The sequence below is a fragment of the Podarcis vaucheri genome, assembly GCF_965113315.1.
Source record: "Podarcis vaucheri genome assembly, chromosome: 2".
NCBI classification, from domain to species: domain Eukaryota; kingdom Metazoa; phylum Chordata; class Lepidosauria; order Squamata; family Lacertidae; genus Podarcis; species Podarcis vaucheri.
In genome coordinates, this window is record NC_138760.1 from 126,658,151 (window position 1) to 126,685,753 (window position 27,603).

Consider the following 27,603-nt stretch of genomic DNA (forward strand, 5'->3'; position numbering starts at 1 on the left):
CTGGAGCAGCAGAAAACAACCTTTCTCCCTCCTCTATGTGACATCCTTTTCTATATTTGAACATGGCTATCATATCACCCCTTAACCTCCTCTTCTCCAGGCTAAACATGCCCAGCTCCCTTAGCCGTTCCTCATAAGGCAAATGATTTGTAAAATTACAAGTGAAGCACTCAGACTGTATCCTTCTTCTTCCTGTGTGTGGCAATTATTCTGCCCATGGTGTGTCTTCCTGTCCTTGTAAAATGTGTTTACAGTGGTACCTTGGTTGTCAAACACCTTGGTACTAAAACAACTTGGAACCCAAACACCGCAAACCCGGAAGTAAGTGTTCCGGTTTGCTAACTTTTTCCGGAAGCTGAACATGCTTCGTTTTGAGTGTTGCCACACTTGCGTTTTGAGTGACACGCTGAGGTCTGTCTGTTTTTCCTATTTATTTTGCATTATTGTTTTTGCGGCTCCTTTTGTTTTGTTTTTGTGACTGTGTGGAACCCAGTTCAGCTACTGATTGAATGATTGTGTGGTTGCAGTACATTGTTTATTGCTTTCATTTTATGGATCAATTGATGTTTAATTGCTGTTTTAGGGGTTGTTTTCAGAAGTCTGGGACGGATTAATCCATTTTGCATTACTTTCTATGGGAAAGTGCGCCTTGGTTTTGGAATGCTTTGGTTTGGGAACAGACCTCCGGAATGGGTTAAGTTTGAGAACCAAGGTACCAATGTATATTAATCCTGAGGGTAATGCCCATTCCCCTCCCCTTAACAAGGCTTTGGGATTTTGCTTGTAGGCCGGTCTATTTTGATATTTGCAAGGAAGCATTTCGCCCCCCCCTCCCTCTCAGGCCTCAGTTTCACTGAAGAGGAATGGGCTCTGCTGGGTCCTGACCAGAGAGCCCTGCACAGCCGAATAATGAAGGAGATTTGCAGGATCGTGTCCTCTCTCGGTAAGGTTCCCTTTTACTCTGCTTGATGATAATATATTTTCAGAAATGGAAGTAACTTAATTGGGAATACTCAACGGGTTTAACGACTGTGTGTCAGCATCACAAGTCTTATTCTTTTGGTCCAGTGAGATTTATCTTTTTGTGTATATCTTCTGGATATCTCTTTCTATAGCTCTGCTTCTGTTTATCTACCGTTTTCCCATTGAACAAAATTCCACAGGAGGATTAACCCTGGTCAGATGCCAGTAGAAAAAGTAAAAATTATTATCACATTATTTGTAACAATGATTTATTGATTTCCTTAAATATGATTGCCTTCTATGGTGAAACTTACCAGAAGAATAAGGAATCAAAATAACATTTTTTAAAAATAAAAGAATGGAAATGGTTTATTGAATATTTACAGATAAATTGTAAACAGATAAAAACATTGGTAGGATTATTCTAATAACCTGCAGTTTCATACCGGTATATATTTAAAGAAGATGGATAAATGAGCAAATTAAGTTAATTTGGATATGCAGAAGATATTAAAGATAAATTTAAGGAACCGCAGAAAGAGGAGGAAGGAAGTCAAACCTTGAAATGTCAAAATGATTGTAAAATTAGTGAAATGCATAAATGTGAAAAGTATTTTAAAAATATTTTTACAAAATAATTGATTGCCTTCTAAACCACCGTCTCAAGGCAATCTATATAAAAAATGTTTTAAAAAGCAGTTATATACACAAAGGCAACAAATAAAAATAAGACTAAAACCGTAACAAGTGGACGCCCATTATTAAAATCTATTTATCCAGCTGGAAAAGGTCCCAATTCCTGCCCCCCAAGGGATGCCATTCCACAGAACACAAACAGTGACACTAAAAGCCCCATTCTGGGTGCGTGCTTTGGAGATCTTTGGAACTTGCAGGAGAATCTCTGCTGTATATCTGGGACTGAGCAGAACAGGGACTTGCATGTGAGTACAAACTCCTTGAACTCAGCCCAGTAGCGGATTGGTAGCAACTGCAAATCCCACTAGCAGGCTGTTCTATGCTGGCAGTAGTTTCCTCCCACAAGCCTGAGGTGGATGGTACTGTGGTCTAAACCACTGAGCCTCTTAGGCTTGCTGATGGCAAGGTTGGCGGTTCGAATGTGTGCGACAGAGTGAGCTCCTGCTGCTCTGCCTCAGCTCCTGGCAACCTAGCAGTTCGAAAGCACGCCAGTGCAATTAGGTAAATAGGTACCACTGTGGCAGGAAGGCAAACGGTGTTTTCGTGAGTTCTGGTTTCTGTCACGGTGTTCTATTGTGCCAGAAGCGGTTTATTCCTGCTGGCCACATGACCCCGAAAGCTGTCTGTGGACAAACGCCAGCTCCCTCGGCCTGAAAGCAAGATGAGCGCTGCAACCCCATAGCTGCCTTTGACTGGACTTAACTGTCCAGGTATCCTTTACCTTTTTTACCTTGCTCACACAAGCCCCCTGGCTATTGCGTTCTGCACCAGCTACAGCCTGTGGCCCAACCTTCTACGATATCTCTTTGTATGCTGCATTGCAGTAAGCTAACCATGAGGGATGTGAACAGATCCCATTATTTTTTTCCAGTGTAGGTGGGACTCATGAGGGTTTTAAAAAAAATTCATAAAGATTTTATTTTTGTAAAGATTTTTTTTGTTGCATTTTATGATGTATAAGAAACAGAGATAGCAGCTATAACTGTACTGATCAGACGGGATTACTATGAGGAATGATAAAATATGCATCAAGCCATTGTGTCCGCGATGAAAGCACTGCGTTGACTGGGTTTGATTCATTGACAATAATTTCTGATCAAATCCCACAAGCCTCTACATCCACGCCATTTTTCTCTACAGCCCATTTCTCTATGTCTGACAAGCACGTATAAGCATTCTAGGACACAGACCAGTTGCTGCACCAGTCACCCTAGGTCATAAAGTTAATAGGTTACTTTGATGTAGTTTGTTAATCTTTAGATAGATCTTATGGCCAGGAAGAGAGTTCAGGAAGAGAGTTCACAAAGAGATGGTGAATACTACCCTTCCTTCCTTCCTTTACTGATCTGACTTTATCCCACGTGGGGTTTTTTGAAATGCTCAGAGGAAATCTGATAGGTTCTTACGAACACTGTGTAAAAAGTTCTTTTGTGAATAAAACAACCTGGGCCAAGGGGGGGGGGAGAATTATTATACGCACCCCTCCCAGAGTCTTGCTGGTCAAGCCTCGTGTGTATTTTATTAATCAGAGTCCAATCCTTCCTTGCTTTGGAAACGCTACATATAACAGCAGATGAAAATTAGGATATGAAAAGCAAAACTATAGAATAGGCACCTAGAATTGTACATGGATTCAAACAGCACAGTCCAAGTGAATAATATTAGCATTATCTGATGATCAAGTATATCTCCGGATTTGCCAAGCTTGTGACAACAGCTGTCTAGCAGATGATGGTTCTGCTATATATAAAATCACAGAACTGTAGTTATAAGGGACCCCAAGGGTCATCTAGTCCAACCCCAGCAATGAAGTAATCTTGGCTAAAGCATCCACAGCAGAAGCCCATCCAACCTCTGCTTAAAAACCTCCAAGGAAGGAGAGCCTGCCACCTCCCGAGGGAGACTGTTCCATTGTCAAAACAGCTCTCACTGTCAGAAAGTTCTTCCAATCCAATAATGGCTGTCCTGGGGGGACCAGAACACGATCATTGGTTTACTCTCTGTAGGAGTTATTTGATATGATTAAAGATCTTCCCACACGCCAACCCTTTCTAAGATGTTTCCCTTGTACGAGTTCTTTATTGTTTAGGAAGGGAGCCCCTGTCACTGAAGTTCTTTCCATACGCCAAACATTTCTAAGATTTCCTCCCTGTATGAGTTCTTTGATGTGACTTAAGGGAGCTACTACGACTGAAGCTTTTTCCACATTCCGAACATGTATACGGTTTCTCTCCTGTATGAGTTCTTTGGTGCAACTTAAAGGCGCTATGGTGACTGAAGCTCCTTCCACACTCCGAACATGTATACGGTTTCTCTCCAGTATGAGTTCTTTGATGCGGCTTAAAGGCGCTATGGTGACTGAAGCTCTTTCCACACTCTGAACATGTATACGGTTTCTCTCCTGTATGAGTTCTTTGATGCGACTTAAGGGAGCTACTGCGACTGAAGCTCCTTCCACACTCCAAACATGTATATGGTTTCTCTCCTGTATGAGTTCGTTGATGCAACATAAGGGAGCTACTGCACCTGAAGCTCCTTCCACACTCTGAACATGTATACGGTTTCTCTCCTGTATGAATTCTTTGATGCAACCTGAGTTGGCTACCACGACTGAAGCTCTTCCCACACTCCAAACATTTATAAGGTTTCTCTCCTGTGTGCAATCTCTGATGCGAGGAAAGGTAGTCAATGCGACTGAAGCTCTTTCCACACTCCAAACATGCATATTGTTTCTCCCCTCTATGAATTCTTTCATGTGATGAAAGGTAGTCAATGCGACTGAAGCTCTTGCCACATTGCCAGCATTTACAAGGTTTGCTGCCTCGATGAGTTTGTTGATGTCTAGTAAGCGCATTGCTGCGAGCGAAGCTCATTCCACACTCCAAACACGTATGCGGTTTCTCCCCTGTATGAGTTCTTTGATGTGACTTAAGGGTGCTACTCTTACTGAAGCTCCTTCCACACTCCAAACATGTATACGGTTTCTCCCCTGTATGAGATCTTTGATGTGAGGTAAGGGCACCAATGTGACTGAAACTCTTTCCACACTCTGAACACGTATGCGGTTTCTCCCCTGTATGAGTTCTTTGATGCGACTTAAGTGCGCTACTCTGACTGAAGCTCCTTCCACACTCTGAACATGTATATGGTTTTTCCCCTGTATGAAATCTTTGATGCAAGGTAAGGCCACCACAGTGACTGTAGCTCTTTCCACACTCCAAGCATTTATACGGTTTCTCCCCTGTATGAGTTCTTCGATGCAACTTAAGGTTGCTAATCTGACTGAAGCTCTTTCCACACTCTGAACATGTATACGGTTTCTCTCCTGTATGAGTTCTTTGATGCGAGGTAAGCTGGTCACAACGACGGAAGCTCCTTCCACACTCTAAACATGTATATGGTTTCTCCCCTGTATGAGATCTTTGATGCAAGGTAAGTTGGCCACATTGACTGAAGCTCTTTCCACACTCTGAACACGTATATGATTTCTCCCCTGTATGAGATCTTTGATGCAAGGTAAGCTGGCCACATCGACTGAAGCTCTTTCCACACTCAGAACATGTATAAGGTTTTTCCCCTGTATGAGATCTTTGATGCACGGTAAGGGCACCACAGTGACTGTAGCTCTTTCCACACTCCAAGCATTTATACGGTTTCTCCCCTGTATGAGTTCTTTGATGCCTAGTAAGCTTGCCACGTTCACTGAAGCTCTTTCCACACTCGGAACATATATATGGTTTCTCCCCTGTATGAGTTCTTTGATGCCTAGTAAGATGGCCACGTTCACTGAAGCTCTTTCCACACTCGGAACATATATATGGTTTCTCTCCTGTATGAGTTCTTCGATGCAAGATAAGGGCAGTACTGTGAATGAAGCTCTTTCCACACTCTAAACATGTATACGGTTTCTCCCCTGTGTGTACTCTTTGATGTCTAGTAAGAGTTGAGCGACGACCAAAACTCTTTCCACACACGCTGCATTCATGCTTTTTCTCCTCTCTGTGAATTTGATTTTCAACACCCTGAAACATACCAAAGTCACCCGCCGGCTTCTGCTTTTGTCTCCCCTCTCGCCTGCTGCCTCCATCTTGAACCCTCAGATTCCTTTGTTCTTTGGATCCTTTTGGTGACATTTCTGATTGTTCCCCTTCTGCCAGCATCCCTTCAACAACTCCTGATGGAATAAAAAGGCAAACTGATGAAATGCTAAAGGAGCGTCTTCACACCAATCAATCAGTCAGGACACAGAGATCCAGGTTCCAAGGGCCTTGTGGCAGTTCCCTCCCCGTGAGAAGGGAAGTTACAGGGAATGAGGTAGAGGGGCTTCTTGGTAGTGGTGCCCACCCTGTGGAAAGCTATCCCGTCAGATGTCTAGGAAACAAACAACTATATAACTTTTAGAAGACAACTGGAGGCAGCCATGTAGAGGGAAGTTTTAAATGTTTTGTTATGCTTTTATATTTGTTAGAAGCCAGCTAGAGTGGCTGGGGCAACCCAGTCAGATCCGTGGGGTACAAATAATGAAAGCATTAATATGGGATTATTATTTATTGATATGGGATTATTATTTATTGAGTTTATATACTGCCCTATACCCGGAGGACTCAGCATGGTTCACAGAAAAGATCACATCATATATAATCAGAATAAAACCCAACCCAATAACACCCCCCAAAAAAGAGCCACGTTTGAAAAAGACTATAGGATGTCTAGCATATCAAGCAAAAACCTGGTTGAAAAGGAACATGTTTGCATGGCACCTAAAGGTGTACACCCCTTCATGGATCACTGCCTTGTCGTTAGCGAAGGGGCTTGAATAACTCAGCTATGACCTATGCCGTGCAGGGCCACCTCAGACAGACAGGTCAGCCAAGAGTTTAGACTAAATGTGATCCACCTGGAGAAGAAACTGGCAACCCACTCCAGTATTATGCCATGAAAGCTCCATGGACATAAAAAATAAGCTTTGAGAGGAAAGTGAGTTTCCAAGGCATGCTCTGATTCATGGGGAGTATAAGGAAGGCGCCAGGTGAACTTCCCTGGGGAGAGCATTCCACAGACGCGCAGCCACCCTCCAGACCACTTGAGGAGGAGGCCCACGAAGGAGGACCTCAGGATCAGGCTAGGTTCATATGGAAAGAAGCAGCCCTTGAAGTATTGTGATCCTGAGCCATGTAAGGCTTTATAGGTCAAAACCAGCACCTTGAATTAAGCCCGGAAACTAACTGGTAGCCAGTGCAGTCGGACCAGGATGGGGGGTAATATGCTCAAACCGTCTTACTCCAGTGAGCAACCTGGCCGCTGAATTCTGCACTAGCTGAAGTTTCCAAACTATCTTCAGAGGCAGCCCTACATATAACACATTGCAGTAATCTAACCTTGAAGTTACCAGCACATAGACAACAGTAGTTAGGCTATCCTTGTCCAGATAGGGGTGTAGCTGGGCTACCAGCCAAAGGTGATGAAAGGCACTCCAGGCCATCTGAGCCTCGAGCAACAGATCCAGGATTACCCCCAAGCTACGAACCTGCTCCTCCAGAGGAAGTGTAACCCCATCAAGAGCAGACGACCTTCCAGCCATCTGCTCTAGGGAACCATCCACTAACAGCCTTATCTGGAGTGAGCTTCAATTTGTTGGCTCTCATTCAGTCCATTACTGAGGCAAGACACTGGCGGGAGAGGGTGCTCAGGGGTATTAGTAGTAGTAGTAGTGGCCTGTCTAAGTAAGGCCTTAGCCACGCTTGTAATTTTAATGTGGACTTGAAGTTGCTTGTTTCTCCTTTTTTTTAACCTCTTTTGCCCAGAACTGCTGTATTTAATTTAAACACAAATGTTTTAAAATGTGTGTGGTTGGGGGGGGGGGCCTTATTGGGTTGATTTTGTTTATGTTTTGATTATGAGTTTTTATATTGAGATTTTATCCTGTGAACTGCCCTAAGGCCTGTGGGTATAGGGAGGTATACAATTTTAATAAATTATACTAAAATCAGGCCGGATAAAAATGATTACAAGTTCCAGGGGGGAGCCCCTGAAGAAGGTTTCCCAATACTTAAGGGTTTGCCTTGACCCCAAGCCCAAGGAAGCTCCCCCACCTGCCCAAGTTGGCCTGCAGGAAGGAGAGGAGGAGAAAGATCTGCCCATCCATTGGGAAAAGATTTCCTACCCCCATACAAAGGGGGAAAGCCCTATAAATGCATTATTTTAGCGGAATTAAATACAGAATGCATTAATTATTGTAAATGTAAATATTTGGGGAAATACCATTTGCAAAAGCGTGTCCATTAGGAGAAATCTGCACCAAAATGCTGACCAATTTTCAAGAGATCTTTAAAAATGTGAAAATCTGGACAAATTGATGACTAGAAAAAGGAGACGCAGAAAAAAACTTACATTGAAACGGTTTGCCTACTGGGGTTTTTTTAAACTCCCTCTCCGCATTCCCTCCAGCTGAACCCCCCTTATAAAACATCATAATATGACCCACCTCTAGCGCCTCCGCGAGGAAGGAAAGCCGCCGCCATGACCGGCATCTGCCACCCCGCCAAAAGCGGGACAGGAAGCGGAAGCTGCTATTCTCCCGTCAGCCTTTTCCCCCCCCTCCCCTCTAGGAATCTCAGCTCTGTCGTCTCTGCTCTTAACCGTTTCGGAGCCGAGCGGCAGGAGCCTCTGTGCTTCTCCGGGCAGAGAGCGAGGAGAGGCGCTGGTCTCGCCTCCGGAAAGCCCCGCTGGATCAGCTGCACGGGCGCCCCAAAACGTTTTCTAAACTATTTTTAAAAATATATATTTTTTATTTTCATTTTTCAAAATAACATTTTTCCTTTTGGTACATAGATATCCAATCCAAATTTGCAATAAATGGCTTTTCCCCTTGCCCCCCTGGTTTCCATCCCCCCCCCTTTATTCTCCTTGCATATAATTATATTCCTTAGCCAGTCATCTAGTTATCCATTCTTCTTTCGTTGGGACCTTCCCTTCTTTCCCCATCTGGGCTAGTAGCATTCTGGCCCCTGTAGTCGCATAAATAAACAGTCTCTTGCTTCCTTGGCAATTCTCCTCCTATTACTCCTAGTAAAAAAGCCTCTTTTTTTTTTTAACAAACGTAATTTTAAGAATTTTTAAAAGTTCATTGTGTATCATTTCCCAGAAGCCCTTTACTTTTTTACACGTCCACCACATATGAAAAAATAGTTCCTTCCTTATCCTTACATTTCCAGCATAAATTAGAGATATCTTTATACATTTCAACCGGCTTGTAAACTATGCTGTTTTCAATGTGCATTTTATAGTTGGCTTCACTTAGCAATGTTTTCTTTTGAAATGTTCAAGTTCTTTTTGTTTTGTTAACTTTGTGTTAAATATGTATTCTGTAGTCGACCTCCTTTGTAATGTTTTCTTTTGAAATATTTTAAGATAATATTTTAGTTTCCTGTTAAATATGTTGCTTTGACTGTATACTTTATATTTGACATTCTTCAGAAATGTTTGATTCTAGATTGTTTTATTGATGTTAAATATGCAGTAAAGCGCTTTGAGATATTTTTTTATAAAAATCAAGCGGTATATAATTTAATAATAATAATAATAATAATAATAATAATAATAATAATAATAATAGTATAATTTGTGGTTGGGGGAAGGCTAGATGGCATCAGTGGACCTCACTGCTCTCCCTTGTCAGTACTCCCTCTCTCCTTATCCCAATTTCCCTCATGGCAGAGGGGCTAGCAGCTTGGCTCCCTCTCCTTGCTGCTTTCACCCATTTGGAAAGGGCGGGTGAGGAAGCAGACAGAGCTAGAAAAACAAAGAGGAGCCTGGCTGAAAGGAGCTTCCTCCCGAGTAATAATAATAATAATAATAATAATAATAATAATAATTTATACCCCAGCCACTCTGGGCGGCTTCCAACAGAATATTAAAATACAATAACCTATTAAACATTAAAAAGCTTCAGGAGCAGCAGGTGAGAGACAGTTTCACTGAAATAATAATAATAATAATAATAATAATAATAATAATAATAATAATAATAATAAATGTTTTATTTATATCTCGCCCTCCCCAGCCGAAGCCGGGCTCAGAGCGGCTAACATCAAATGTATAACACATTAACATAAAATCAGACAATCAATTAAAATACATCCTCACCTGAGATATTTCCCAGGAGCTGGTAAAGCGAGGGGGAGATACCCTAAAACGTTTCACTAATTGCCCAAAGTCTTCTAGAATGTCTCAACTCTCCCCCAAAATTGTTTTCCCTCTTATAATTTTATTTTTGATCCTAGTCCTCATTGCTTTTTCAGGTAGAGGAACGAACTGCAGAGGGCAGGAGGAGATTTCTCTGAGGCCAAGGAAACGTTCCTTGTGGTGGCATATCATAGAATCATAGAATCATAGAGTTGGAAGAGACCACAAGGGCCATCGAGTGCAACCCCCTGCCAAGCAGGAAACACCATCAGAGCACTCCTGACATATGGCTGTCAAGCCTCTGCTTAAAGACCTCCAAAGTAGGAGACTCCACCACACTCCTTGGCAGCAAATTCCACTGTCGAACAGCTCTTGCTGTCAGGAAGTTCTTCCTAATGTTTAGGTGGAATCTTCTTTCTTGTAGTTTGGATCCATTGCTCCGTGTCCGCTTCTCTGGAGCAGCAGAAAACAACCTTTCTCCCTCCTCTATGTGACATCCTTTTATATATTTGAACATGGCTATCATATCACCCCTTAACCTCCTCTTCTCCAGGCTAAACATGCCCAGCTCCCTTAGCCGTTCCTCATAAGGCATCGTTTCCAGGCCTTTGATCATTTTGGTTGCCCTCCTCTGGACACGTTCCAGTTTGTCAGTGTCCTTCTTGAATTGTGGTGCCCAGAACTGGACACAGTACTCCAGGTGAGGTCTGACCAGAGCAGAATACAGTGGCACTATTACTTCCCTTGATCTAGATGCTATACTCCTATTGATGCAGCCCAGAATTGCATTGGCTTTTTTAGCTGCCGCGTCACACTGTTGGCTCATGTCAAGTTTGTGGTCAACCAAGACTCCTAGATCCTTTTCACATGTACTGCTCTCAAGCCAGGTGTCACCCATCTTGTATTTGTGCCTCTCATTTTTTTTGCCCAAGTGCAATACTTTACATTTCTCCCTGTTAAAATTCATCTTGTTTAAATAAAAAAAATCCTTCCAGTAGCACCTTAAAGACCAACTAAGTTAGTTCTTGGTATGAGCTTTCGTGTGCATGCACACTTCTTCAGATACACTGAAACAGAAGTTGCCAGATCCTTCTATATAGTGAGAAGGTGGGGAGGAGTATTACTCAGGAGGGTGGTGGGAATGGGTGATTGGCAGATAGCTGAGATGAGCCTGTTGACGACTCTTAACAACTGCAATAGGTCTTACAGGAAAAGGCAAGGGGTGAGAAGGTGAAAAATAGCTAGTCATGTATAATGAGATAAGAATCCAATGTCTCTGTTGAGACCAGGTCTCTCCATGGTTTTAAGTTTGGTAATGAGTTGCAATTCAGCAGCTTCTCTTTCCAGTCTATTTCTGAAATTCCTTTGGGCTTCCGGAGGCGGCGCGAAACGGCAATGGCGGTCCTCTTCGCACTGTGAAGAGGGGCTCCACGGAAAAGGGTCGTCCGCTGCGGCAGAGCGGAGACCCATCAAGAAAAACCACAGGCAGAGTGAGCCTGTGGCCGTGGGACTCGGCGGGCACCAGAAGCGACCCTGGAAATGAAGAAGGAACCCCGTAAGGGGCTCCGGAACGTGGAAGGGGGAGCGGTGCTGTGAGTTCATCGCTCTTTCTGCGGAAGCGAAGCCGCGTGGCTGCTGCTGATGAGCGCTGTCCTTTCTTCCTGGAACATCAGATTCTAAACTTCATACTCGTGAGTAAGGATTACAAATTTTTGGGACTAAATTTATTAATTCGGCTGAAAACGGGAGATGCAAACAGGAAGTCCGTCTTCCGCCTATGCTTAAAGATCAAAGCAAAGACTCTGACAAGCGGGAAGCGCTTTGAAAGGGATTACAAAAGAAGTTTGGCTTATTGTGCAATGTTTGAGTTTGTTATTGAGAAGCTAAAAGGATCAGTTTTGTATTAATTGATTGGATATGGACTGGAAATTTCCCTCCTCTTGGTGGATTACAAAGGTTTAAGAAACCAAACCTGCGGACTGTCAGGAAATAAGAGAACTGTCAAATTGCGGAAACTGTATTCAATGCTGAAAGTGCTACTTTTGAGCGTTACTGGTGGATACAAATAAGGACTGTTACTTGCACCGTCTCTGAAACTTTGTTTTAACTTGGGAAAAGCTCTGCACGCTTAAAGGGGCATTGAAGGTGCCTTTGTAATTTATTTTGGACTGCTGGATTTTAATGGCGGAAAAAGCTCTTTTCTTTTTCTGAATTACAGGGGTGCTCCCCCTAGAGGATTTGGGATTAATAAGTCTCTGGGAACTGCATATTATTTTGGCTATCTTCTGCCTAGTTGTTTATGCTTTGGATTGTTTTCCCCATGGGACTGCTTACAGTTTGACCTTGACGCATAGACAGCTGTGGAATGAGTGGCACAGGGAAAACAAGGGCGACCAAAACGAAAGCAAAACAAGCTGTACAACAATCTGTACAACTGTTACAAACAACTTTGACATCTCAGCCACGTAGATCATCTGTCCCAATTGTCTTAGGACTGCAAGAAGGACAAGTTGAGCAGCCAGCCCCAGAGGATATGGCTTCAGGAGGACTTGACCCAGTCTCTCAACAAATTTTGGAACAACTGGCAGCTTTAAATAAAAAAGCTGATGAACAGTCGAAAAAATTTGATCAAGTTACAGCCACTATCAATAAATTGACTGAGCACGTCACTCAACATACACAAGCAATTGGGAATCTTCAAGCAACAACTGCAGAAAATCGTAAATTGGCGGAGGAAGCTAATCAAAAGGCAGAACAAGCAAATCAGAAGGCCGAGGCAATAAAAGGGGAGGTAAGGCCACTGTGCAAGCAAATTAACGACCAGCAAGCCTACCTGTCTATGGTGGAATTGAAGAATCGGGAAAATAACCTTAGATTAAGAGCCATCCCAGAACTTGAACAAGGAGACCTGATTGGTTATCTGACATCAGAACTATCAAAGTTCTGGGGTATAGAAGAAGACAAGGACTTTAAAATTGTTACTGCTTTCAGACTGGGAAGAGTGGTTGGGAAGAACAGATCTAGAGATTGTTTGATTATCTTGAGATCCAGACAAGAAAGAGACAAAAAACTAGACCTACATTTTGGGAAAACACTGGAAATTCAAGGCAAAAGAGCAGAAATTTACAGAGACATACCGAAACAACTTTTGGACCTTAGAGCTACTTATACAGAACTTGCAAGACTGTTAAGAGGCAACTCAATTCCTTATAGGTGGGAGTTTCCCCAAGGACTATCCTTTAACTTTAAAGGAAAGAAAGTTAAAATTAAAACAGCAGAAGATCAACAAAAGTTTTTGAAAGACTACGAAGAGGACCTTCAAAAGGGAGCAGCAGCATCTTGGCCACCACCTTTGCCTGCATCTGTACCAACACCAGCACCTCAGGGTTTAGACGAAAAGGAAGACACATCACTATAGGATTAACAGATTGATCCAGGATGTCTCTGCAGCTCTTTAGTTAGAATATTAATGGCAGAAATTCTCCGGAAAAAAGAAGAAGAATCTTTCACATATTGAAAAAAGAACAATTGGACATTATTTGTCTGCAGGAAACGCATGTGACCAGGCTCCATAGGAAAGTGCTAGTTAACAAAATATTAGGCCAAGAATTTATTTCATCAGACAAAGTTAAGAAAAGAGGCGTGGTGATTTATGCAAAGGAGAACCTGTCACCGAAATTTTTATTTAAAGATGAGCAAGGAAGAATTTTGGCAATTGAAATACAAACACAAGGAGAAAAATTTTTGATATTAGGAATTTATGCACCAAATGAGGGAAAATCGGAATTTTATAAGAAGCTGCATGAGATAATGCTGGACTATCTGGACTATACCAACATCATTATGATGGGAGATATGAATGGGGTGGTCTCTACTTACATGGATAAGTCACAAAATCAAAATTTAACTAAAGATGGCAGACTACCCAAAACTTTCTTTGACCTAACTGACAGTATGGACTTGATTGACATTTGGAGGACAAAGAACCCCTTAGGTAAAGAAGGAACATTCTTTTCTGAGGCCCACCTGTCATGGACAAGAATCGACCAAATATGGACAACTAGAGGGCTGGCACCTAAGACTAGAAAAGTGGAAATCTGCCCTAAAACTTGCTCCGACCATAACGCCTTGAAAGTGGAATTGAGACTTACTCCAATCGGTTCCTTCAGATGGAAAATGAATGACACCCTACTAAGAGATCAGGAGATTGTGAAGAAGGCCCAAAAAACTTTAAAAGACTATTTTGAAATTAATTTGAACACCTCGGTGGAAAAAAGAACAATCTGGGACGCAAGTAAAGCAGTAATGAGAGGGTTTCTGATACAACAGAATACGATTAAGAAAAAACTCTGGAATGAAAAAAAGGACAAGATACTAGAGAAGATAAGAGACGGAGAAAAGAAACTGAGACTAAAACCAAAATCAAAAGAGGTTCTAAGAGAAATTAAATTCCATCAAGCACAATATGCGAAATTGATAAACCAAGAAGTTGAATGGAAAATTAAACAAATGAAACAAAGATCATTTGAATCGGCGAACAAATGTGGAAAACTGCTAGCATGGCAGTTGAAAAAGAGACAAAAATTGAACTTTGTTACCAATCTGGAAGTTGAAGGGAGAAATATTCAGAAACCAGAAGAAATTAGAAAGTGTTTCCAGAGATATTTCAAAAAACTTTTTACCCAAGGGCCTCAGGAAGAGACTGAGATAGACCAATTTTTAAAAGTTAATGGATTACCAAAACTATCTCAGGAGAAGAGAACAATCTTGAATTACAGAATAACACAACAGGAAATCGAAGGTGCCATTCAGAACATGCAACTAGGCAAATCTCCAGGCCCAGATGGACTTACCTCCAAGTACTATAAGACATTAAAAGACTATTTGACACAACCACTAATGGAGGTTTGTAATCAGATTATGGAGGGGAAGAAGGCACCGGAAACGTGGAAAGAAGCTTTCATCACATTGATACCTAAACTGGAAACTGAAAAGACTCAACTTAAGAACTACCGTCCCATCTCACTCCTAAATGTGGATTACAAAATTTTTGCAGATATTTTGGCAAGTAGATTTAAAAAAGTGCTAAATGAAGTAATTCATAAGGACCAGGCAGGCTTTCTCCCAGGTAGACATTTGTTTGATAACACTAGGAACATTATTGATATTTTGGAGCTTTTGCAAACTAATATTAACACTAAAGCAGTGTTAATTTTCATTGATGCGGAGAAGGCCTTTGATAACATTTCTTGGAAGTTTATGAAGAAAAATTTGGAAGGGATGGGAGTGGGACGGGGGTTTGAAAATGGAATAGAAGCAATCTATTCAGAGCAAAAAGCTAAATTGATAGTGAACAATGTGGTGACAGAAGAGTTTAAAATTGAAAAAGGAACACGACAGGGGTGCCCCCTTTCCCCCCTTTTATTTATCTCAGTCCTGGAGGTGCTTTTGAATATGATTAGGGAGGACCGGTTGGTGCAAGGAATACAGGTCGGAGTGAAACAATATAAACTGAAAGCTTTTGCAGATGACTTGGTTTTAACATTACAGGAGCCAGAATCTAGTACAAAAAGAGTTTTAGAACTGATTCAGGAGTTTGGTCGGGTGGCGGGATTTAAGTTGAATAAGCAAAAAACTAAAGTTCTGGGGGAAAACTTGACACCTTTAGAAACAGACGGGTTTCAGAAGGAAACAGAATTAAATGTGGTTAAAAAGGTGAAATACCTAGGGGCTAATTTGTCTTCCAAAAATTTGAATTTATTTAAAGATAATTATGAAAAATGTTGGTCAGAAGTTAAAAAGGACTTAGAAACTTGGTCAAGATTGAAACTTTCCTTGTTGGGTCGAATTGCAGCTATAAAAATGAATGTATTGCTAAAGATGTTGTTTTTGTTTCAAACCCTACAGATTGTGGACAGAGTGGAATGTTTTGGAAAATGGCAGAAGGATATTTCTAAGTTTGTTTGGCAGGGCAAAAAGCCCAGGATAAAATTTAAAATCTTAACTGATTCAAAAGAAAGAGGGGGATTTGCCCTGCCAGGCTTAAGGTTATATTATGAAGCTGCAGCCTTCTGCTGGATGAAGGATTGGTTTCTATTGGAAAACACTGATGTCCTAGACCTGGAAGGGTTTAACAATTCTTTAGGATGGCATGCATATTTGTGGTACGACAAGGTAAAGACTCACAAAATGTTCAAAAACCATATTGTCAGGAAAGCATTATTTATTGTCTGGACTAAATACAAAGACTTATTAGAAAACAAGACCCCGAGATGGCTATCACCAATAGAGGCTAAGGCCCGAAAAAAACCCAATATGGAAGCCGGTTGGCCAAAATATTGGGAGATAATAGAAAAAATTGGAGAAAATTGGAGGCTGCAGAGCCAGGACAAATTAAAGAATAAAGTGCGAGATTGGTTACACTATGCTCAAATCCAAGAGGTTTTTAAAATGGACAAAAAAATAGGATTCCAGGTGGAAAAATCGAACTTAGAAACAGAACTGCTTGAACCAAAGACTAAGGTTCTTTCGAGAATGTATAACTTGCTGCTTAAATGGAATACTCAGGATGAGACAGTCAAATCAGCCATGATAAAATGGGCGCAGGATTTCGGGTATAACATCATGTTTGAGGACTGGGAAAGGTTATGGACCACCGGTATGAAATTCACGGCATGTAATGCCTTGAAAGAAAATATTATGAAAATGATATATAGGTGGTACATGACCCCAGTCAAGCTCGCAAAGATATATCACCTGTCTGATAATAAATGTTGGAAATGTAAGGAGGCTGAAGGGACATTCTTTCACCTCTGGTGGACCTGCCCAAAAGTGAAGGCCTTCTGGGAAATGATCTACAATGAGTTAAAAAAGGTATTTAAGTATACCTTCCCCAAGAAACCAGAGGCCTTCCTCCTGGGCATTGTCGGCCAGAAAGTGTTAAAGAAGGACAGAACCTTTTTTATGTATGCAACTACAGCAGCAAGAATTCTCATCGCAAAATACTGGAAGACACAAGATTTACCCACACTGGAAGAGTGGCAGACGCAATTGATGGACTATATGGAACTGGCTGAAATGACTGGCAGAATCCGAGATTTGGGAGAAGAAACAATGGAGGAGGACTGGAAAAAATTTAAGGATTATTTACAAAAATTTTATAAGTTATATGAATGTTAAGAATTTGCATGATTTGGAAAATCTAGCTTCAGCAATAAGATTTGGCGATATGGGAAATTAAGTTATATTTATGAAAAGACTAAAGTTTAAAGCAACATTATATTTATTTTAGGGTAAAAGTAAATTGATAAAAAGTATTTTAAACCTAAAATATAATTATTTGAATGTACAAAAAACGCACGAAACAAGGTAATAATTTGCTGATACTTTTATTGTAAAGAATGCAGGGTGAGGGAGATGTGGGGAAGTTTATGAAAAAATGTTTTGGAAAGATGGATTTCTTTTTCTTCTTCTATTCTTTTCTGTTATCTCTTTTATATATCTGACTTAATATCTGTATCTGGAAAAAAAGCAATAAAAATATTTTTTTTAAAAAAAAATTCTGAAATTCCTTTGTAGTAAAACAGCTACTTTGAGATCTTGTATAGAATGTCCTGGGAGATTGAAGTGTTCTCCTACTGGTTTCTCTGTTTTCTGATTCTTGATGTCTGATTTATGTCCGTTTATTCTTTGGCGTAAGGTTTGGCCTGTTTGTCCAATATAGAGAGCTGAAGGACACTGTTGGCATTTGATGGCATACACAATGTTAAACGATGAGCAATTAAATAGTCCCGAGATGGTATGTGTGATGTTGTTGGGGCCAGTAATGGTGTTGTCCGGGTGTATGTGGCAGCAAAGTTGGCATCTGGGTTTATTGCAGGCTCTGGTGCCAGTGTCCGTGTTAAGTCAGTGTGATCCTGTCCTCTGGGGTGTTAGCCACCCCTCCCAGTTTGGTGATATCTGCAAAATTGATCAGGATGCCCTTGAGTCCATCATCCAAGTCGTTGATAAAGATGTTGAATAAGACCGGGCCCAAGACAGAACCCTGTGGCACCCCACTAGTCACTCTTCTCCAGGATGAAGAGGAACCATTGATGAGCACCCTTTGGGTTCGGTCAGTCAGCCAGTTACAAATCAACTGAGTGGTAACATAGTCAAGACCGCATTTTACCAGCTTCTTTACAAGAATATCATGGGGCACCTTGTCAAATGCCTTGCTGAAATCAAGGTAGGCTACATCCACTACGTTCCCTTCATCTACCAGGCTTGTAATTCTGTCAAAAAACGAGATCAGGTTAGTCTGACATGACTTATTTTTCAGAAATCCATGCTGACTATTAGTGATCACAGCATTCCTTTCTAGGTGCTCACAGACTGTTTGCTTAATGATCCGCTCCAGAATCTTCCCTGCTATTGATGTCAGACTGACTGGGCGGTAATTATTTGGGTCCTCTCTTTTCCCCTTTTTGAAAATAGGGACAACATTTGCCCTCCTCCAGTCTGCTGGGACTTCGCCTGTTCTCCAGGAATTCTCAAAGATGACTGCGAGTGGTTCTGAGATCACATCTGCCAGTTCTTTTAATACTCTTGGATGCAGTTCATCTGGCCCTGGAGACTTGAATACATCTTGACTAGCCAAGTATTCTTGTACTATCTCCTTAGTTATTCTGGGCTGTGTTTCCTTTGCTGAATCATTTGCTCCAAATTCTTCAGGTCGGGCATTGTTTTATTTATCGGAGAAGACTGAGGCAAAGAAGGCATTGAGGAGTTCAGCCCTTTCTGTGTCCCCTGTTTGCATTTCACCATCTTCTCCTCTGAGTGACCCCACTGTTTCTTTGTTCTTCCTTTTGCTACGAACATACCCATAAAAGCCTTTTTTGTTGCTTTTAACCTCTCTAGCAAGCCTGAGTTCATTTTGTGCTTTAGCTTTTCTGACTTTGTGTCTACACATGCTGGCTATTTGTTTGAATTCCTCTTTGGTGGTTTCCCCCCTTTTCCATTTTTTGTACACATCCTTTTTTAATCTTAACTCAGTTAAAAGTTCTTTAGATAGCCACCCTGGCTTCTTTAGGCACCTTCCATGTTTCCGTCTCATTGGTATTGCCTGACGTTGTGCTTTTACTATCTCCCTCTTAACAAACTCCCAGCCATCATGAACTCCCTTTCCTTTTAGTATTGCTGTCCATGGGATCTCACCCAGCACTTCCCTAAGTTTTATGAAGTTGGCTTTCTTAAAGTCAAGAAATTGAGTCCTAGTATGCTTGGCTGCTCCTTTCCGCTCTATAGTAAACTTCAGAAGAGCATGATCACTCGCACCTAATGATCCTTCCACTTCTACCCCACTAACCAGGTCGTCAACATTGGTTAGGACCAGATCTAAAATGGCTGTTCCTCTTGTTGCTTCTCCCACTTTCTGGACAATGAAGTTGTCTGCAAGGCCAGTGAGGAATCTGTTTGACCTTATGCTCTTGGCTGAGTTTGACATCCAACAAATATCCGGGTAATTGAAGTCCCCCATTACTACTATCTCCCTCCCTTTTGCATGCTTGGCCATCTGTTCCAGGAAGGCATCATCTATGTCCTCCGTTTGGGGATCTATAGTAAACTCCCACAATGAGGTCTCTGTTTATCAGGAAGGTGACGGCGAAACCGCCTTACAGAGTAAGCATAGATGGGGCACCTTCTACCAGAAGAATGGCTCCTTGCAAGTTCAAGATGAACATGATGTGGCATTTGTCTGAGTGCCAGTCCCTCAGGTTGCAGGATCCAAGGGGACATATGAAATAAGACCATCCATCTGCTAAACCACGGGTAGGCAACCTTCTCAGTCCGGCCCGCAGACGCTCCAGGACTTTGTCTTTTTTATTGTTATTATTTTTTTGTTTCTTATCTTTGCTACTTCTTTATTTTTTTCTTTCTTATTAATTTTATATTTTATATACCGTATTTTCGCCCTATAGGACGCACTTTTTCCCCTCCAAAAATGAAGGGGAAATGTGTGTGCGTCCTATGGGGCGAATGTAGGCAGGCTTCAGGAAGCTATCCGCAAGTCTTGCAAGCCCGGCGGGATGTCCCGCAGGCTCGCAAGGCTTGTGGGCAGCAGCCTGCAGCCCCACAAGCTCGGGGAATAGCGGGGTGGCAGAGTGCAAGCTTGCTTCTCCCCCCCCCACCAGCCCCACAAGCTCCGCGGATAGGGGGTGGCGGAACGCCGCCACCCCGCTATTTCCCGACCTGATCTGGAGGCTGGCGGGGGAGAGAAGCAAGCCCCACAAGCTCAGGGGATAGGGGGGTGGCGGAGCGCCGCCACCCCGCTATTCCCCGACCTGATCTGGAGGCTGCCCGGGGGGGGGAGAAGCAAGCTTGCTTCTCCCCCTGCCAGCCCCACAAACTCGGGGGACAGCGGGGCAAGCTGTCCCTGAATGCAGAAGAGGGAGACGGAGCGCTCCGTCTCCCTCTTCTAGCTTGGGGATGGTTGCGCAAACCGGGGGGGGGGGGGAATAAAAATTTTTCCCTTGATTCCCCCCCCAAAAAAAACTAGGTTCGTCCTATGAGCCGGTGCGTCCTATAGGGCGAAAAATACAGTAATTTTCTTTCTTTTTTTACCTGTTAAGAGATAGTACATAATGTTTGTACAGACATGTAAATTTTTTAATCAATCAAGAATATTAATTTAAAAAAAAGAAGAACGTGTCCTTTTATTTTAAATGCCTCTCTGGGTTATTTGTGGGGCCTGCCTGGTGTTTTTACATGAGCAGAATGGGGCATAATAATTCATTCATTACCCCCCCCCTAAAAAAATAGGCTGGACCACCACATGATCTGAGGGACAGTGGACCGGCCCATGGCTGAAAAAGATTTCTAACCCCTGTGCTAAACTGACCCCAAACTTCTTGTCTACGTGACAAGCATATGCTACTGTGAAAAGAGCCGATATCACTTTCCTGAAAAAAAACAAGCAAAAGCAGGGAGACGTTCATCCAAACATAGCAGAGGAAAGCTCCCTCAGAACCACCCAGCCAATCCGAGCACGTTTCCTCAGTGACGGTCATGCCGCTCTGCTTGGTTGCTAAGCAGCAGCTCCGCCCACCCCTCTTGGCCAGCTCTCTTTAAACACTTTAAACACCACCAGATTTAACCCTTAGCTGATAAACTGCATGATCCCTGCTGTTGACCTTCCAACATTCCTGACCTCTTTGTCTCTCGCAGGTGATGAAACCGTGCTGACGATTCGTGCTCAGCCATCTCTCCTTGGGTCACCTAATCAGGTAGAGGGAATCAGCACCGGGGACCCTGCCAGTACCGCTATCTTGCTACCCACTAGGAAGGCTGCCAACGCCACTCATGAAGATTTGAATCAGGAGTGGGGAACCTCAGGCCTCATTGTCTGGGGCACTAACTGCGGCCCTCCAAGCCTCTCTCTGGCCCTTGATCTTGCCTGTTGTTTCCTTGGAGGGAGGTAGAAAATTTTGCCTCTGGATCCGCCCCGAATATTGTCTTGAATGGAAAGAGGCTCCCAGGTGGGAAAAAAAGCTTCTCCAGCCTCTACAGTGGTACCTTAGTTCTCAAACGCCTTGGTACTCCAACAACTTGGAACCCAAACACCGCAAACCCGGAAGTAAGTGTTCCAGTTCGCAAACTTTTTGGGAAGCCGGATGTGCTCCGTTTTGAGTGCCTTGATTCAATTTTGAGTGCTACGCTTCTCTTTTGAGTGTTACGCTGAGGTCTGTCTGTGTTTGCTATTTATTTTGCATTTTTTTGGCTTTTTTTGTGTGACTGTGTGGAACCCAGTTCAGCTACTGATTGTGTGGTTGCAGTACATTGTTTATTGCTTTCATTTTATGGATCAATGGTCTCATTTGATGGTAAAATTCATGTTCAATTGCTGTTTTAGGGGTTGTTTTCAGAAGTCTGGGACGGATTAATCCATTTTGCATTACTTTCTATGGGAAAGCGTGCCTTGGTTTTGGAATGCTTTGGTTTGGGAACAGACCTCCGGAATGGGTTAAGTTTGAGAACCAAGGTACCAATGCATATTAATCCTGAGGGTAATGCCCATTCCCCTCCCCTTAAGAAGGCTTTGGGATTTTGCTTGTAGGCCGGTCTATTTTGATATTTGCAAGGAAGCATTCCACCCCCCCTCCCTCTCAGGCCTCAGTTTCACTGAAGAGGAATGGGCTCTGCTGGGTCCTGACCAGAGAGCCCTGAACAGCCGAATAATGAATGAGATTTGCAGGATCGTGTCCTCTCTCGGTAAGGTTCCCTTTTACTCTGCTTGATGATAATATATTTTCAGAAATGCAAGTAAATTAATTGGCAATACTCAACGGGTTTAATGACTGTGTGTCAGCATCACAATTCTTATTCTTTTGGTCCATCAAGATTTATATATTTGTGTATATCTTCTGTATATCTCTTTCTATAGCTCTGCTTCTGTTTATCTACCGTTTTCCCATTTAACAAAATTCCAAAGAAGGATTAACCCTGGTCAGATGCCAGTAGAAAAATTATTATCATATTATTTGTAACAATAATTTATTGATTGCCTTAAATATGATTGCCTTCTATGGCGAAACTTACCAGAAGAATAAGGAATCAAGATAACATTTTTTTAAAATAAAAGAATGGAAATGGTTTATTGAGTATTTACAGATAAATTGTAAACAGATAAAAACATTGGTAGGGTTATTGTCATAACCTGCAGTTTCATGCCAGTATATATTTAAAGAAGATGAATAAATGAGCAAATTAAGTTAAAAATAAATTTAAGGAACCGCAGAAAGAGGAGGAAGTCAAACCTTGAAATGTCAAAATGATTGTAAAATTAGTGAAATGTATAAATGTGAAAAGTATTTAAAATATTTTTACAAAACAATTGATTGCCTTCTAAACCACCGTCTCAAGGCAATTTATATAAAAACTGTTTTAAAAAGCAGTTATATACACAAAGGCAACAAATAAAAATAAGACTAAACCCATAACAAGTGGACCCCCATTATTAAAATCTATTTATCCAGCTGGAAAAGGTCCCAATTCCTGCCCCCCCAAGGGATGCCATTCCGCAGAACACAAACAGTGACACTAAGAGCCCCATTCTGGGTGTGTGCTTTGGAGATCTTTGGAACTTGCAGGATAATCTCTGCTGTATATCTGGGACTGAGCAGAACAGGGACTTGCATGTGAGTACAAACTCCTTGAACTCAGCCCAGTAGCAGATTGGTAGCAAGTGCCAATCCCACTAGCAGGCTGTTCTATGCTGGCAGTAGTTTCCTCCCACAAGCCTGACGTGGATGGCACTGTGGTCTAAACCACTGAGCCTCTTGGGCTTGCTGATGGCAAGGTTGGCGGTTCAAATCTGTGCGAGGAGTGAGCTCCTGCTGTTTTGCCCCAGCTCCTGCCAACCTAGCAGTTCGAAAGCACACCGGCGCAAGTAGGTAAATAGGTACCACTGTGGCAGGAAGGCAAACGGTGTTTTCGTGAGTTCTGGTTTCCATCACAGTGTTCCATTGCGCCAGAAGCGGTTTATTCCTGCTGGCCACATGACCCCGAAAGCTGTCTGTGGACAAACGCCAGCTCCCTCGGCCTGAAAGCAAGATGAGCGCTGCAACCCCATAGCTGCCTTTGACTGGACTTAACTGTCCAGGGATCCTTTACCTTTTTTAAGCTTGCTCACACAAGCCACCTGGCTATTGCGTTCTGCACCAGCTACAGCCTGTGGCCCAACCTTCTACGATATCTCTTTGTACGGTGCATTGCATTAAGCTAACCATGATGGATGTGAACAGATCCCATTATTTTTTTCCAGTGTAGGTGGGACTCATGAGGGTTTTTTAAAAAAAATTCATAAAGATTTTATTTTCGTAAAGCTTTTTCTGTTTCATTTTATGATGCAGCTATAACTGTAGGGATCAGACAGGATTACTATGAGGAATTATAAAATATGCATCAAGCCATTGTGTCCGCGATGAAAGCATTGCGCTGACTGGGTTTGATTCATTGACAATAATTTCTGATCAAATCCCACAAGCCTCTGCATCTACACCATTTTTCTCTACTGCCTTTTCTCTATGTCTGACAAGCACGTATAAGCATTCTAGGACACAGACCAGTTGCTGCACCAGGCACCCTAGGCCATAAAGTTAATAGGTTACTTTGATGTAGTTTGTTAATCTTTAGATAGATCTTAGGGCCAGGAAGAGAGTTCAGGAAGAGAGTTCACAAAGAGATGGTGAATACTACCCTTCCTTCCTTCCTTCCTTTACTGATCTTCTGAATCCTTCCTTGCTTTGGGAACGCTACAAGTAACAGCAGATGAAAATTAGGAAACGAAAAGCAAAACTATAGAATAGGCACCTAGAATTGTACATGGATTCAAACAGCACAGTCCAAGTGAATAATATTGGCATTATCTGATGATCAAGTATATCTCTGGATTTGCCAAGCTTGTGACAACAGCTGTCTAGCAGATGATGTATATAGAATCATAGAACTGTAGTTATAAGGGACCCCAAGGGTCATCTAGGCTGATCGCCGAAGAATTGATGCTTTTGAATTATGGTGCTGGAGGAGACTCGAGAGTCCCATGGACTGCAAGAAGATCAAATGTATCCATTCTTAAGAAAATCAGCCCTGAGTGCTCACTGGAAGGACAGATAGTGAAGTTGAGGCTCCAATACTTTGGCCACCTCATGAGAAGAGAAGACTCCCTGAAAAAGACCCTGATGTTGGGAAAGATGGCGGGCACAAGGAGAAGGGGACGACAGAGGACAAGATGGTTGGACAGTGTTCTCGAAGCTACAAACATGAGCCTGACCCAACTGCGGGAGGTGATGGAAGACAGGAGTGCCTGGCGTGCTCTGGTCCATGGGGTCACAAAGAGTCGGACATGAATAAATGACTAAACAACGAAAGGGTCATCTAGTCCAACCCCCAGCAATGAAGTAATCTCGGCTAAAGCATCCACAGCAGAAGGCCATCCAATCTCTGCTTAAAAACCTCCAAGGAAGGAGAGCCCGCCACCTCCCGAGGGAGACTGTTCCATTGTCAAAACAGCTCTTACTGTCAGAAAGTTCTCCCAATCCGATAATGGCTGTCCTGGGGGGACCAGAACACGATCATTGGTTTACTCTCTGTAGGAGTTATTTGATATGATTAAAGATCTTCCCACACTCCAACCCTTTCTAAGATGTTTCCCTTGTACAAGTTCTTTATTGTTTAGGAAGGGAGCCCGTCACTGATGTTCTTTCCATACACCAAACATTTCTAAGATTTCCTCCCTGTATGAGTTTTTTGATGCGACTTAAGGTGGCCACTCTGACTGAAGCTCTTTCCACACTCGGAACATATATATGGTTTCTCCCCTGTATGAGTTCTTTGATGCCTAGTTAGAGTACGACCTTCACTGAAGCTCTTTCCACACTCGGAACATATATATGGTTTCTCCCCTGTATGAGTTCTTTGATGCAACCTGAGTTGGCTACCGCCACAGAAGCTCTTCCCACACTCCAAACATTTATAAGGTTTCTCTCCTGTGTGCAATCTCTGATGCAAGGTAAGGCTGCTAATGCAGCGGAAGCTCTTTCCACACTCCAAACATGTATGTGGTTTCTCCCCTGTATGAATCCTTTCATGCGAGGAAAGGGAGTCGAGGCAACTGAAGCTCTTGCCACATTTCCAGCATTTATAAGGTTTGCTGCCTCGATGAGTTAGTTGATGTCTAGTAAGCCCATTGCGGTGAGCGAAGCTCATTCCACACTCCAAACATGTATGCGGTTTCTCCCCTGTATGAGTTCGTTGATGCGACTTAAGGTGGCCACTCTGACTGAAGCTCCTTCCACACTCTGCACATGTATACGGTTTCTCCCCTGTATGAGTTCGTTGATGCGAGGTAAGGGCACCATTCCTACTGAAACTCTTTCCACACTCTGAACATGTATACGGTTTCTCTCCTGTATGAGATCTTTGATGCCTAGTAAGCTGGCCACAGTGACTGAAGCTCTTTCCACACTCTGAACATTTATACGGTTTCTCTCCTGTATGAGTTCTTCGATGCAACATAAAGGCACTACTGTGACTGAAGCTCTTTCCACACTCCAAGCATTTATATGGTTTCTCCCCTGTATGAGATCTTTGATGCGAGGTAAGCTGGCCACATTGACTGAAGCTCTTTCCACACTCGGAACATGTATACGGTTTCTCTCCTGTATGAGTTCTTTGATGCGAGGTAAGGTTACCACTGAAACTGAAGCTCTTTCCACACTCGGAACATGTATATGGTTTCTCCCCTGTATGAGTTCTTTGATGCGAGGCAAGGCTACCACTGACACTGAAGCTCTTTCCACACTCAGAACATGTATATGGTTTCTCCCCTGTATGAGTTTGTTGGTGCAACATAAGGCTGCTACTCCAAATAAAGCTCTTTCCACACTCTAAACATGTATACAGTTTCTCCCCTGTATGAGTTCTTTGATGCAACTTAAGGTAGCTACTCTGACTGAAGCTCTTTCCACACTCGGAACATGTATATGGTTTCTCCCCTGTATGAGTTCTTTGATGCGAGGTAAGGCCACCACTGACACTGAAGCTCTTTCCACACTCTAAACATGTATACGGTTTCTCTCCTGTATGAGTTCTTTGATGCGAGGTAAGGCTACCACTGACACTGAAGCTCTTTCCACACTCGGAACATGTATATGGTTTCTCCCCTGTATGAGTTCTTTGATGCGAGGTAAGGTTACCACTGTCACTGAAGCTCTTTCCACACTCGGAACATGTATATGGTTTCTCCCCTGTATGAGTTCTTTGATGTAAAGTAAGAGTTGAGTGACTACGCAATCTCTTTCCACACACGGTGCATTCATGCTTTTTCTTCTCTCTAGGAATTTTATTTTGACCACCCTGAGACATACCAGAGTCAGCCTCCAGCTTCTGCCTTCGTCTCCCCTCTCGCCTGCTGCCTCCAACTTGAACCCTCAGATTCCTTTGTTCTTTGAATCCTTTTGGTGACATTTCTGATTGTTCCCCTTCTGCCAGCATCCCTTCAACATCTCCTGATGGAATAAAAAGGCAAGCTGATGAAATGCTAAAGGAGCGTCTTCACCCCAATCATTCAGTCAGGACACAGAGATCCAGGTCCCAGGGCCTTGTGACAGTTCCCTCACTGTGAGAAGGGAAGTTACAGGGAGCAAGGCAGAGGGCCTTCTTGGTAGTGGTGCCCACCCTGCGGAACGCCCTCCCGTCAGTTGTCAAAAAAATAACTATGCAACATTTAGAAGACAATTGGAGGCAGCCATGTAGAGGGAAGTTTTAAATGTTTTATTATGCTTAAGATAGAAAAAGGGACACGACAGGGATGCCCAATTTCACCATTGCTTTTTATATCGGTCCTGGAGGTCCTGCTGAATATGATTAGAAGAGACCAGCTGGTTAAAGGTATACAGGTCGGAGCTAAACAGTATAAATTGAGAGCTTTTGCAGATGATTTAATTTTGACATTACAGGAGCCAGAATCTAGTACTAAAAGGGTTTTAGACTTACCGTATTTTTTGTACCATAACACTCACTTTTTTCCTCCTAAAAAGTAAGGGGAAATTTCTGTGCGTGTTATGGAGGGAATGCCTACGGGTGGCATGCCTATGGATTTTCCTCCTCTAAAAACTACGTGCGTGTTATGGTCGGGTGCGTGTTATAGAGCGAAAAATACGGTAATTCAAGAATTTGGTCAAGTGGCAGGATTTAAACTGAACAAGTTAAAAACCAAAGTTT

At 42.6% G+C, this 27,603-nt stretch overlaps 2 protein-coding genes across 4 annotated transcripts in view; both read right to left on the minus strand.

The window, feature by feature from the left end:
* Positions 1-27,603, minus strand: part of LOC309527337 (uncharacterized protein) — a gene marked incomplete at its 3' end in the record, with an annotated part of 46,550 nt that overhangs the window by 8,853 nt on the left and 10,094 nt on the right. Inside the window, exons 2-3 of one of the 3 annotated variants that reach the window (XM_082214110.1) lie at positions 23,242-26,888; positions 1,304-2,128 (exon numbers count right to left, since the gene is read on the minus strand). In XM_082214110.1, coding sequence (XP_082070236.1) covers positions 25,102-26,888 — 1,787 coding nt within the window. Of the gene's footprint in view, positions 1-1,303; positions 2,129-23,241; positions 26,889-27,603 lie in introns of those variants that run through there. The other 2 variants (XM_082214109.1, XM_082214111.1) reach the window with 2 other exon arrangements.
* Positions 3,157-8,187, minus strand: LOC309527307 (uncharacterized protein). Its single transcript, XM_082214046.1, has 2 exons — positions 8,144-8,187; positions 3,157-5,833 (listed from the first exon to the last, which is right to left on the minus strand). Exons 1-2 carry the CDS (start codon positions 8,178-8,180, stop codon positions 3,795-3,797), a joined length of 2,076 nt encoding a protein of 691 aa, XP_082070172.1. The 5' UTR covers positions 8,181-8,187; the 3' UTR covers positions 3,157-3,794.